This window comes from Gymnoscopelus microlampas (genome assembly GCF_963454915.1).
Source record: "Gymnoscopelus microlampas genome assembly, chromosome: 11".
Taxonomy (NCBI): domain Eukaryota; kingdom Metazoa; phylum Chordata; class Actinopteri; order Myctophiformes; family Myctophidae; genus Gymnoscopelus; species Gymnoscopelus microlampas.
The window spans coordinates 26,377,462-26,392,140 of record NC_139948.1 but is presented as its reverse complement, the minus strand read 5'-3'; the positions used below and the strand labels follow the sequence as shown (position 1 = coordinate 26,392,140).

At 41.2% G+C, this 14,679-nt stretch overlaps 1 protein-coding gene across 1 annotated transcript; it reads left to right on the top strand.

The window, feature by feature from the left end:
- Nucleotides 1-1,980: 1,980 nt before the first annotated feature.
- Nucleotides 1,981-13,048, top strand: tmem150b (transmembrane protein 150B; the record flags this gene model as incomplete). The annotated part of the gene is made up of 7 exons (XM_084070688.1): nucleotides 1,981-2,045; nucleotides 2,835-2,894; nucleotides 4,084-4,151; nucleotides 4,763-4,890; nucleotides 5,347-5,524; nucleotides 5,884-6,051; nucleotides 12,774-13,048. 7 exons carry the CDS (start codon nucleotides 1,981-1,983, stop codon nucleotides 13,046-13,048), a joined length of 942 nt encoding a protein of 313 aa, XP_083926814.1.
- Nucleotides 13,049-14,679: the final 1,631 nt, after the last annotated feature.

Below are 14,679 nucleotides of genomic sequence, written 5' to 3'. Positions count from 1 at the left end.
AGTCAGTAGGGTACAACATAGAAATGTGTGTGGGGAGGAATGAATTGGCATAACGACTAAATTGGGGAGAACAAGGGGGTAAAAAAAAGACTTCTATGCTAATTAATAATGCCGATCTCAATGTCTCTATTGTTTAGCCCTGTGCAAAGGTCATTATGGCTCTGGCAGTTTTTATGACATGACAGATATGTCATTGTATAAAGCTGATAATGAAAGGTGTAAAAGAATCATTAAACCAATCATTTATGGCTTTGCATTTATGATTAATCCAACCGTCATCTGTGGACACACAGCAAAGAAAGAGTGAGCCAGACTGCCACTTAAATTTGAATTATATTGTCCTGTCAGGGACCGAGTTGGTCGGCAAGAGAGACACCAGGAGACTTATGTAGTTTCTTTAAAATGTCTTATTGTTCCTATAAAAATATGATGGACATTAATTCTAGGCATGAAGACATGAAGGGAACATAAATAGTGGGTGATCAGTCCACTCTTGGAACAGAGTAGAAGAAGAATTTAAACATTTAAACAGACTACAAATAACTTCAACATAATCCACTACAGCGCTAACTCATATTAACTGAATTACAGTGCAATGAAAGCGAAATATCAAAATACATTTCTTCAAAAACAATTATAATCCCCATATGCACTGGGGACATGGTGCAGTCCAATTACTCAATCAACTACTTAAAATCATATGTGAAGCACTTGGTCTATTCTTTGGCCAGCCATCTAAACTCCAGCACTCATCCAAACAAAACCCAAATACAAATTAAATAACTCCTCATTAAACAACTTGACCCTAACAAAAGATAACTTAACCTCCAGTCAGTACCTTTCACATCAAACTTGCAATAAACAGTATGTCATTTAACGGGTTGTGTGTAGTCCTTTATGTTTGTAATATGTAGTGCAGAAAAAATATTTAAACTAAATTAATAAACCAAAAAAGACAATTGTCCACCATGTTTTACCGACTTTGTGTGACTGCTGGTGTGGCCATCACAAGTCCCTTTTTCTAAATGGGGATTCACATCTAAAATTATATCGTGAGACACAGTTTAGATTGTTATTGTTGTAGTTGAGAGTGTAATGGTAAACACAATGGTACGTGTAGTGGAGAGGAAACCCAGTGTTTGTCCTTGATTGGTAGGAACTTGTGCAAGAGGTTGTTAAAAAAACAAAAACCCAGCTCAAGGTCTATCCCGCCAAAAAAAAAGCTATGTGACATTACCGTAACAATGGTTTACCAATGGACCTAGAAAACCCCCTCAAAACAGTGACTGAATTGAGATTCTGAGCTCTTGGTTTTTGTTTACAGTCAGTAAGCTGTTGCTCCTTTCAAACCTACCATGCAGCATAAGGTCAAAGTGCAATGTTCTCTGCTGCCAAATTATGCTCTTCTACTAGTGTCATTGTGGTAATGTTCACCAGTGAGAAGGAAGGTTAAGAGAGAAGAGGCTTGTCAGCTTGAAGCAAACTTGATTCTCTCACCCTACTACCTGTAGCACACACACCTCAGAACTCGGTGAGTAAATTGTCTTACTCTATTCCTCTTTTTACTCTCTCTATCTGCCTCTGTATCACCATCTCAGTCTCTGCCTCATTTTTGATTTATTATTATTTTTAAAATCACAATCTCTGTCTTTGCCGTTAAGTCTGAATTCTCGCTCTCCCTGGAGTTTATTATAGAATGTACTGTGTTGTTGTCACATGTTATGTCACAAGTAACTTAGTAGTTCATTCACAAAACCCAATTTCCTCTCATTCCATCTCTCTATTTTGTATATCTACCTTATTTGATCGTTAAGAGCTGTATATATTTTATTGAGAGTTGACAGAAAACATAATTTATAGTATGTCTAGTTGGACATGCAGTGTGTGTGGTTCTGCAGGTGAAATCGTTCCATCGCTGTTGAGTAGTGGGTTTAGTGTCCGTCTCCCCCCAGGTTTACGAGCCAGGAGCTGAACTAGGCAATGTGGCTGTGGGTGTTGCTTCCCATCTGCTTTGCTGTCTTTGGGACAGTGGGTATATGGACTGTGTGAGTACCTGGCTTCCTGGCTATCTTGTAATCATATAATGTTATAATGTAAATATTTGCTATGTCATATAATTTGTGCAGAGCTGATGTGAAATATTCTCATGATTATATTTCTCATGCAAGGGGCGTGCCGTTAGCTTATCGGATAGGGCGTCAAAACCTGTGTGTCATTCCCTCTCTCTACCCTCAGCTTCCTGTCTGTCTAAAGTCTTGTATCGGAATAAAGCAAAATGGTGTAGTTATCTCCAGAAATGATACAGAAAACAAACCAAAACGTTGCTTGCTGGCCATGCTCTTAAAATAAATCACATTATCCAATCCGTTTCAATTTCCAGGTGTGGTGTAGCCTCGGTACCCAGGCTTTACAGCTGATTGGCTGGCTTTTCAAGACTGACAGCCAATCAGCCAAGTTAGACAGCGAAGACACGGATACTATACACGTAGAGCCATCACACAGTGTCAATTGAATTGAATTGGGGTCCAGTGTATAGTGAAAATGAAAGTCACCCAATTACAAATCCCATGCGGTTAGATATTTGTAATAGGATATATGTCAAGATTAAGGATACACTGTGGTATCCCACACAGTCATTACCTCCTTATAAAGATTCAAGATTCTCTCCCTACTTGATATTATGATGGAACCTTTATTGTCATGATGTAGGCTAAATGAACTCAAGGGCAACAGAGTAGTTCACATGATGAATATAAATAGGAAGGCAACAATGACAAGTCATTTACTGTTTCACTTCAACTATGATATTAACCATTATTATTTCTTCCTTTTAGATATGGAATAGCTGTGTCGAATGGTTCAGTGAATCTAACAGAAGGGTTCCCTTATATCAGGTTGGTGTCAGTTCCTTGTGACATGTACAAGAGCTTAATGCTGTCCTGAGAAATTACACACTAAACCACTGAAACGCACATGCTAGCCAATGCAGAAGAGCAAATGGAGAACTGACAGCATGCAACACTTCAGATGACCTGATTTGACCCATCTGCTCACCTTAAAGGGATAGTTCACCCAAAAAAGACTTCTTTTCTATCAATTACACACAATTACATTTGTTTTTGTCGCATTCCTAAGCCAATAATTTGATGACCGGCGGAAAGATGCTAATGTTTCCAATAGGAGACTCAAAGTTGACACTTTGAGTCTCCTACCGGAGCCGCCGCCGATCATCAAATTATTGGCTTAGGAATGCAACAAAAACAAAATAATCTCCATGAATTCAAGTCTACATGGGGTGTGTAATCAATAGAAAAAACACTCATTTTGGGGGTGAACTATCCCTTTAAGCCTCACAGAGTACCAAAATCATCACGTCAAAGCCACGCCGAAAAGCCATGCCCCCTGGGTCATGAAGACATTCAAAAATACCATTTGATAAAAATATCTATATATAATCAGTTCACTTGAACCCTAGCATCCCTGTTCTGAGAGAAACATTTGCCGAAAATAGCCGATCTACAAGCTCACAACGCACCACACTGTAAAGCGTTGTGAGCTTGTAGATCAGCAATTTTTGGTGAAGAGGTATGGTGTAGAGGGAAAAAAAGAGCAGACCATGTACAGAGCCAACGGTCAAGAGTACTAAGTGTTGAGAGTTTAAGTGGTTACTATAAAGAACTGTTCAAAAAATAAAAATAAAATGCTGGAAATGTACTAATTCATCCAAAGAGGGTGAGAATGACTGTATCAAACATAACTGTCATGAACGATGCAGAAATACCTCCCTGACAGACTGCCCTCTCTCTCTTTAACACAGTTTTATATTATATTATATTATATTAAGTGATTTGGGGATTTTTGAAACAGGTATACAGGTATCAGCATTCAGTTGTGAGACGGATCGTACGTAAGCTCACAGCTTGTAGATTGAAAGTGATGAAGTGACGTGCTATGAGCTAGTATATCTGCTATTTTTGAATAGCCCAATAAATCTAAAATGACACAGATGCTTTCCCAGTTTTAATGGGTTAAGCAGGTTTGTTATTCAACATTATTAATCATGACATTTCTTTCTCCCTCTAGCCAATGTGGTACTTTCAACCCACAGAGCTGTCTCTTTTCCCAGATCTGCAACATCTGTGCTGCTTTAGGTAATGGCAGAGGACACACTTTAATATATTTTTATGCTTTTTCTATCATGCTTATGCTGTATATTTTATGTCTTCTTTCATAAAGCTTTTCCTCAACAAGTGGTCTGTCTCAGTGAGGTGATATGAGCTTGGAAAAGAATGTAACAAAACAAGTAGAACACATAAAAATCTAGGGCAGGTCCAGGACAAAATAAATATAATTGAAAAGGAAAATAATGCCTGCACATTGCAAAGTAGCTCCCAAAGTATTTGACTGTATGATGTTTTGGTGTTCATGCCTTCTTGAATGAATGAATGAATAGTTTATTTTGGTGCTTTACCATAACATTAACAGATACTACAGTTCAGTTTACAAATACAGTGGTGGCACCGAAAAGGTGTATGCTGAAGCTGGGGCTTATTATGCATACCCTATTTGAAGAGTAACTTAACAAAACAAAAAACTACGTTTCAGAACTTAGTTTGACAAAACAAAAGTTCAAGATGGAACTTTGGAAAACAGCGTAAACCGTTTTTACATTCATATTACAGCACTATTATACTACAATTGTACTGAAATGATTCTTCCTTTCAAGAGCCTCTCTTTTGCTCTCTGTCTCTCTCTCCTTCAGCTTTGTGGATTGTGGTGATCAGGTTCCAACAGGTCAGAGACTATGGTTGCCATGGGAAAGCCAACATCACCAGCATCGTTCTGGGCTTCATCTCCGCCTTAGGAATCTCCATCATTGGAAACTTTCAGGTAACTCCTCATTGACTATACTCTAGCCTTTCATCCTCCCGTCTCACACTGCCTTCTCCGTTTCCTCATTCACCTTTTCCACCTGTCTCCTGTAACCAATGTGTATTAAACACAGCCCAGTGTCAATGTCAAAAGTCAAGGTCCTTGTAACTATTCTTATCTCTCTATTGCTTTCATTTGCTGTACAAATGCAATAAAACTTCACATTGGTTTGGTACCTGCACAAGTCTGTTTCACCATTCTGAACCCAAGGTCAGGGGTCGTTTCTCCCATCATTGATGGGTGTATTATGTACCCGTATGCGGTGCTCTTGTTTCGTGCATTCATCTCACTTTCTCCATTCTACATCTCGTTCATTTACCGCCATTCTCTCTTTGCTTCAGCACATTCAAATGAGCTACTTTCATTTCACATTCCTGCTCTGTTCTTCCACCCATCCAATCTCTTTCCCTGCAGCAATCAGTCGTAATGGGAGCCCACCTTTTAGGAGCGACCCTGGCCTTCTTCGTAGGCCTGGCCTACTTCTGGGTGCAGCTGTGGCTGACCTACCGGACCGAGGCATCAAAGGACAAACGCTGGGTGGGGCCTCTCAGGGCCATCTGCTGCACCCTATGTACCATTCTGGTCATCATCAGTATCCTTCCTACACTGCTTTTTTATCATAGCAGCATCATCATCATCCAGTTCTAAGAAGGAGCCGCATTTATTTAGTTTATAGTGGATATACCACCTCCTACATTTTATCAGTGTGAAAAACGTTTAGTATATTTTTTTATTTAGTAACTTCTAAAAAGGTAGCTTCCACAGTTATTAGCTTGCTTTATTTGTGTTTTTTAAGCCTTTCGTGGCTTACCTGTATGCAGGATGCTAATAGCGTTAGAAGTGTTATTCTTGCTCTCGCTTTTAGAGATACGTACTACTTTTCTTCACTAGAGGGACGATATACAGTAAATACTCCTTTACATTGTGGTCCTTGACTGCCCTTTCCTTCAGTGGCTGTTCTTCACAACACAGGCTACAAGAGCGGGGCTGCAGTGTGTGAGTGGGCCCTGGTCATGCTGTTCTTCTTTCTGTTTGGCCTGTTTGCTGCTGAGTTCAGACACATCGACTGTCACCACCTCACAGTGCAGAAAGACGCCCTCAGCAGAACACCAGGCCAGCGTACAGTGGAAATGAATGGTTAGATTTCTGCATGGAGCTGAACACATGTATGCATATATTATACACATGCTCACACAACTGCACATACAGTATATACAACATACTGTATACATCCAAACACAGATTCATGAACATACCAACGGCATGTGCATTGGTATGTGCACGCACGCACACACACACACACACACACACACACACACACACACACACACACACACACACACACACACACACACACACACACAGACACAGACACAGACACACACACACAATGTTACGTTTTCCATGACTGAACATTTCCAAAAAGATGAATTAGTAATTTTTGAAACTTTTTAAATTATTTATTGGTGTTTGTACTTTTCACCTTTTGCTGAGCTTGTGTGTAAATGTGTGCAGAACATATTTTCATTAACACATGAGAGATGCCCAGTAACATTACTTTACATTGGGTGCTAAACATCTTGGCCTCTAGTTTGTCAACAGCACAATTGTTAGCAGCGGTATGGTACAGACGCTGTTTGGTGGCCTAATGAAAAGGAAAACCCACCACAGAACACTGGCTTTTATTACAATGTATTTCACCATTTTTTTATTGGTCTGTGTGTCCTTTGTGGTTCTCCAAATAAAGGGGAAGAGGACATAATTGTACGGTAGTTAGATTTGGCTGTCAATCAAACTTGGGACACTGACGGGAGATTTTGTTAGCGCCTACATAACTCAGAGAAAACACAGAGCTATAGGCCAAATGTGGTAGTTTACTGTCCTTAAACCAGAGGCCCTTACTGTCTGTCTTGAGGCTTTATTGGTGGAAATACCCCATCAGTGGGGTAGTCTGGAGTTTTTCATGTAGGTGTCAGCAAGATTACACTGACTATGTGCAAGTTTGACTAATGCTTTAGTGCTTATGAAAGCCATAACTAACTGGAAAATAATATGATGTACCATTTCCCCTTTATTTAGAGAACCACACAGACCTATAATACAGTAACATGCAGTAGCAGTGTTCTTGTGCCTAGCTGTCCCTGTTCCAGTCAAAGTAGCAATAGCACCTCCAGTATATGGCAAACGATGTCATCGGTATTCTATGAATTATACCTTGATGCAACTACATCCCCTTTAGAGATACTGACATGATTACTCAAGTTTGAATGTTGAAATTTAACTTAGGTCTGACTACTATGTGAACAATTAAATGAATATGTACAATAGACATTAATGGCTTGTCATTTCTCTTCAGAAAATGGAGACTATCCGCAGAGCACACCTGTACGGGGAGCGAGTCTCATTTATTGATATGTCTGAGGAACAATGTTGGAAATAATGTCATCTGTCAAAAGACACACTGTATGTGAAATGACAACGGACATAGGACCCTCCAGGATATTAAGAACATCTCACATTCTTTATCTGTCCCCGTAATGGTCACAGCAGCTCTAGCTTTTTACGGGTGTCAGGTGCACCAGTCATGCATAAATTGCAAGTAAGCCTAGTTCTAACGTAACCATATTCTTGAGATTTCTGCATCGAACATAAAAAAACAACTAGTTGCAGTATGTAGAGCTTAGTAAGTTGCTACTATATATTTACACCCACTGACATACAGTACTAGATGTTGGGGATCATCGCAACTTGGATCAAAATGTTGTTTGATAATAGTACTTTGTGGAGTGTGCAGTCTCTACTCCTTGTCAACACTAATAAACATATTCAACTAATATCTTAAAGTGGACATTTTATGCTGGTAAAAGAAGAAGAAGAAGTTCTTTTGTGGGAAAAGCTTCACTATCATTGAACTAGCTAGCTAACAAAAAGACAGTATACACACACAGCTATGTTAACTGACCACAGTAAAGAGTGTTAGGTGGCATAATTGGACCGGATATGTTTTCAAGTCCTTCGATCATTACAGGTCTAACTCAGCACTCAAGTCATTCAAAAGTCAAGTCACAAGACCTGATTTAAGTCTTAAGTCTCTATATGTCCACATACATTATTTCTTGCTCAAACACTTTACTACAAACAATTCGTTTTTTTTTGTTTTTATGACGTGACTGCAGTCCCATGTGAAGACCACCACAATTCTGGACCGTGTGGGGCACGAATTAGGATAGTTAGCATTTCTGTGTGGTTGTGCTCATTTGTCACATTTTGCAGTGCCACTTGCATTTCAGCCAGTGCTGCCAGAGTTTCCGAGAGAAATAAGCAACCAGGTCTATGAAAACAAGCCCAAACAAGGTCACTAGGCCGCACTTTAAACCTGTACATTGGCTATTTGAAAATAGCCGATCTACAAGCTCACAAAACGTCGTGATGCGAGCTTGTAGATATGCTATTTTCAAAACACAAATCTGGTACGGGGGTCCCTGGCACAAAATATTTTCAGATGGGGGTGCCGCGGACAAATATATATCAATTTGGGGGGGTTCCGAAACACTGGTTTTAAACAACATTTAGGAAGCAAGCCCAAATAAGCAACTACAAGCCCCCAAAAAACGCAACCCGCAACTCTACCAATATTTACAAGCAACTTTACAGAAAAACAAGCCGCTTATAATAAGCGGACATGGCAACACTGATTCCAATTTCCAGCCCTCACAAATCCCCTCACCTTCACAAAGAATGATGACACTTGCATTCATTATATTTTATTCTCACAAATGTTATTATTAGCAAAATACTGAACCATGACCTGATATAGATAAATTTGGTGCTATTTTGAACGATGCTTTATCTCTGCACATTCTACTTATACTTCAGCTCTGAATATGACTATCTAGTTAAACGTTCATAACTTATATAAATTAATAATGAATTCAATTATCTGCACACATACATTTACAGTATATGTACATGCATATACAAAACAAATGAACAGTGAAGGGGCAGCTAAGTTCAATACGCCACTGTGGTGTGTTGAAACTGTTATTTTTGGTTGGAGGTTCCTTATAGCTGATGATGCTACTTTGACTTCTGAGTTTACACTGTTTTATTATTGGACACAGCTATACAGATGCTTGTTATGAAATATTTACTTATTTCTGAAGCTTCACTAGCTTAGACATTCTTTACGTTTGTGGGGAGCAACGCAATTTAATAAATTGCTCGTTTGAAACGACGATAACTAATAATGACCAAGAACTTATTAAGGACTCTACACACAAACTTAGTAATGTATGTATGTAAAGCTGCTGCAACCCTGTCATGGGTGTAAGGGCATCTATAAAGGCCAATGTTTACAATGTGCACTGCCTGCATTACCTGATACTAACACATGGTGGCACAATTTAACTAGCAATACATCCACAGAGATGTTCCATGGTTGGTTTTGATCAAGTTATATATAATGTACAGTACATTGTAATATAATATGAATTGGACATGATCTATTCATAGAATATATCTGTATGGTTTTGGTATAGTGTTCATTTGTAAAGCCTATGCTGATGGCTAGTGCAAGTATACCACATTAGCAAAAAACTACTGTCATGTGCTCAAATGTCCTGTATTATATGATCTGTCTCCTCTCTGTACCTTATGCTTCCTTGCTTTCCACTGTACTATCATGTAGAACACCTCCCTTTCAAAAACATTGTTTTACCACTTTTTGTACAGTAGGCTACTTGTTTTCAAGGCAACACATATTCCAGTCATACTGTCTTGAATGTACTGTCTTGATGTATATTTACATACATTAGACTACTCAATATGTGTACGTGGGATATCCTCACTAGTGTGAAGTGAGCCCATGATTAGCACATAGTGAGCGAATACTAGGAAAAGTCTGCTCTTTGTCTCTGTCTCTCTCCACCTGTCAGCTGGCAAATACAATGGAGAGGAAGGGAGGATGGAGAACTGGTTGGCTGCGTCAGTAGGAGCAAAAATTCCCATCATTTCAATAATATAATAGCGTAGCCTACTGTTACATAAAATTATTTCGCAGTATGTTTTTCAAAAAGTCTTGATGGCCATTGTGCAAAAATGTGCCTTAGAAGCACGAATCTAATAATTCCCTTATAGCCACGCTTACTGATATGACCAGCAGGGGAGATATTGAGCAACATGAGCTGATAATTGCCATACCGATGGGAAAATGTAGCACTGTCTGATACCCTTGCCAGGGGAGTTTTTGGAAGATGCTCTTAGTTTAGAGACAGATAATCTGCATTCAGGACAATTTGGCGGGGGTACTTTGAGAGGTGGCTAAATAATGGGGCCCTTATACCAATGTTAACAATGGGAGTGGTCCAACTCTTGGCACCAACATTTATAGCCTATATATTCTCATGTAAAGTCTGTGTTTGTGGGCATCAGTGATACCCATTTGTTTTTACAGTTTTTTTGTTTCCTAATTGTGTATATCTTTTATTGATGTTAATAAAAATCTCTGGTATCCATAAACAGTACCCACATGGGGATTGTGAAGGGAGAACTGGGGCCCTCCTTGTCCCCCTCAGTCCTACTAACAGCATTCTTTCACATACTCCACGCTGGGTGATCAGCAGTGTGTGTGTTGGGGGGGGGGCACAGGGATCAAACGGACAGCTTGGAATTCTATGGGAATTTTCTCAAGTGCTGTTTGCTACTAGTGCTGTGTTGCAGACAGCCAACATATTGTCTAGTATGTGTGGTTGGATAGACAAAGTTGTGTCTTAGGGCCCCTTAAAACAGCATCAGCGCAGTGACATGAACTTGATGTCTCTTGATATGGTAATTGAGGATAGGCTACAGCGCAGACCTGCATGGTGTAGGTTACCATGTGATGGATTTATAACACGGCTTTCAGCCAATTAGCGTGTCTGGCGTGCCAGATCAAGAACACCTCAAGTGGTTTACAACATTTGAAATCAATGAAATCATTTTGACGCAAAATGTTGAGTAAGTCCGATGAAATAGCACAATACTCTCAAATTACACAAACTCTGTTATAGAGGAATGTGGAAGGAACTCTTTGGCGCCAAAAGACCCCTGGGCCCCCGCTGTTTTCATTAGGGGAGAATAAAAGCCTCCTGATAAAGTAATAAAACTCATATAACTGCCAATAGCAATGTGCAAAGGCTGGGAGGCCCCTGAAGGTCTGGAAGGAAAGCTGGGATTTTGTGCCGGTGCAGCTTGACTACCATTCCTGCCAGCTACTAGGACACTCAATCGAAGCTTGAGGCAGATGCCAGGCGCCGGCAGCAACCCATAGCAAGTCTACATAGAAATGGCAGAAATGACTTTAGCACTTGCAATGCAGTATAAGATCATGTCGATGTTTTATTATTTATTTTGAACAGCACACAAAGAAAATTAGGAATGTGAAATGGAAATATGATATGCTGAAGAATACTATCAGGGTTGTAAATCTTGAAGTAGCACAAGTTGTGAATTTAGTTTAATTTATTTAAATGAGCATAATATAGTATTCAAATATCACCCTCCCCGCCTGGCCTCCTTCCCCGAACACGGGCCAATTGTGTTTGTATAGATGCTCGACAAAGCCATATGCACCGCGCTGGAATCGAACCCTCCGTGGTGGTAGGTAGGCTATGCACTGTGTCATCTGAGCACAAAGTATGACATTTTTATTTAATCTATTGACCGCATAGTATTGAATGACGTTTCTTTGATGATATAATATTGCAATTAACTGAAATATTCATATTTAACTTGTCGGGATCATGGCTGAAGAACTTGTCTTGTGTGTGTGTGTGCGTGCGTGCGTGCGTGCGTGCGTGCGTGCGCGTGTCTATGGGATTGTATGTATGTGTATATATATATAGCCTACAGTATATATATATATATATATATATTACTTGTGTGTGTGTACGTGTATATAAATATTCATGACACAATATTTATTTTCTTTCCACAGTAAGTAACCTTTGACAACAGTATAATTACGGCCTAGAACAGGGTTTGTATGTATGTATGTCCCCTCAAACGTCACGAAACCTCCGGCCATGAGCATGAAGCACTTTTGTTGAAATCAGGTGCAGACCTTCACCCTACTACAGTACATGTACACAGGAAAACAATATCAATTGTGTGTGTAGGAGCACCCAGCTAAGCTGGAGGCACCACAAATTGAACCCGGGTGTGCTTCAGTATTTTACCTCATGTCTCCCGGATCCCCCCACAATGACATTTTGTGACAAGACAGTATAGTACGACACTGTCTCTGGACAATGTCTGAAAAATAATCACATTCACCTTGGGGGGCTTGAATTCTTCAGATCAGAGTGCCAAATACACAGAACTGAGACCACAATACCCTCTAGTAAAAGCTCTCCCTCTTGAATATGGACCTCAAAAAGGTGGTGGTGGTGGTGGTGGTGGTGGGGGGCCTGGGCTTACTACAGGACTTCTGTGTGTTCTTTAGTTCTTTTCAAGCTTTCCTTGGCGACTTGGCTCTAAAAATTTGCATGAAAAACTTCAGCGGTCGAGTGTTGTTGCCACGAACGGCAGTTGTGCAGCACTGGCACAAGGGAGTTTAGCAATTAGTCACAGTCAGCTTCACAAAAAAAATTCTACTGCTCTACTATTGTGGCACAGGAGAACGAGGTGTATGTAGTGGCTGCCTTGTTGCTCTTGACTTTGATTCAAAAAGAGGCCATAGCAGACGTGCTTTCTAGGCTCGCTGTAATCTCTCTAAACACCTGCCTGTGCTCCAGCCTCTCTTATCCCCAAACAGCTCTTGACGGGGAACAATAGACTTGCTTCCCTATCACACTGTTGAGCAGTCGCCCCAGGGTCCACTATCAGGGAGCAGAGTGCCAACCTTCTGCCCCTCGGTCCTGCAGCCGCGCCGCAGCCGTGCGACTCTTATCTTAAGTCACCCAAAATCCTGTCCAAGTCCCTGTCGAAAAGGCCACATTATCTGCAAGAGAAAGTGAAGGGGCAAACCTTACGACTTCTTGGTAGACAGAGGACTGGGGACTTGAGCGCTGAGAAAGCGCAGCAGCAGAATAGGGGGAAGAGGGGAGTGACGAGAGATGGAGGGAAAGAGAGAGCATGAGATGGAAATGGAGATAGAGAACGACAGAAGCAGACAGAAGAGAGAGCATGTATTACTGAGACAGGGACGGAGAGAGACCTGCAGACAGACAGACAATGAGAGAAAGAGAGATAAATAGAGTGGCAGATACAGTAGAGACATGAGGGGGGAAAGAGTGGGCAACGCCAGCCATGATCTCACCCCCCTCTCTCTTCTCCTTGGCAGCTCCAGAAAGCTGCCCTTTCGATGAAAAATGCCAAGCGCACCACATTCCACCGCCACACAAAGGCGTGCCTCCCTCGTTCAGCTGCACGGGGCACAATCAGACAAGGAATAATGATATAATTAGTCTGGCTGGTGCAGACGCGGACCCCTCAGATGGTGTGTCGTGTTTGTGTTATCAGACAATGAAGAGAGACAGGACTTGATCTGAGGAGTGTGTGTGTGGGGGGTGCAGCTGCGGCACCCAGGAACAGACTGTCACGTTGGAGAATAAGGGCCCGATAGAGTGACCCTCTGTTTATGGCCAAGCCTCGATCAGGGCTTGTATTGTCACTGTGTGTGTGTGTGTGTGTGTGTGTGTGTGTGTGTGTGTGTGTGTGTGTGTGTGTGTGTGTGTGTGTGTGTGTGTGTGTGTGTGTGTGTGTGTGTGTGTGTGTGTGTGTGTGTGTGTGTGTGTGTGTGTGTGTGTGTAAGGTGGGGACTTTTTGGATGGCCCGGACGGCTCAATCTGAGGTGAAGAAGACAGTGTCTTAAAGGAATCTATGATCTGTGATCAACAGACAGACCCAATGAGGTCCGTTCATAATTCTGACATCCCATTATTCCGACCAATTAGGTTAGTGCGGTTAGGGTTAGGGATAGGGTTAGTTATAATGGGGCCAGTCGGACCAACGGGACATAATGACATGGCACCAGAAAAGCCAGACATACAACGCAATTAGATGCAGTGAAGACAAATATGCCCCATGCTATCATGCTATAGATACATGGGTAGATACTGTATGACCCCACAGAGATATGGCGCCCATTCACAGATACAAGCATGCAAACACAGTAAAATCTTCAGTGATAATTTAGTGTGTGTAAAAAGGGTCCAGATTGTACTGTGATGTAAAACTGCTAAATGTTAAAGGGCATGCATGGTCAGTTCATTTTTACACTGTCAGAGGTATTAACACTTGGAAATGTATTGTGCACGCAGTCATATACATTGAATGACTACATGACAGATAGGACCACCTCTGCCCTCTTGTCAAAGTCCGATCCGCACTCCCAGACGAGAATCGAGGCACTGTCCCTCTGACTTGGCCTCCAACCAACAATCTCCCATAGCACCATGGCCTTGGCTTTGGGTGTGTCTCCTCTCGCACGGGACGCCACAGAATAGACTATTGTTGAATCACACAAGGCAGGGGGGGGGGGTGCTGAGGGTGGAGGAGAAATTAGCTGGTAGCGAGTGAATATCACATGGACAGTGAAATGGCTCCTCGTCCTACTTGTGTGCATGTGCAGAAATACGGTCAATGACACAGACACAGATACAGATACTGTATGCCCACAAAGACAGAAACACATAAACGCACACACACACACACACACACACACACACACACACACACACACACACACACACACACACACACACACAC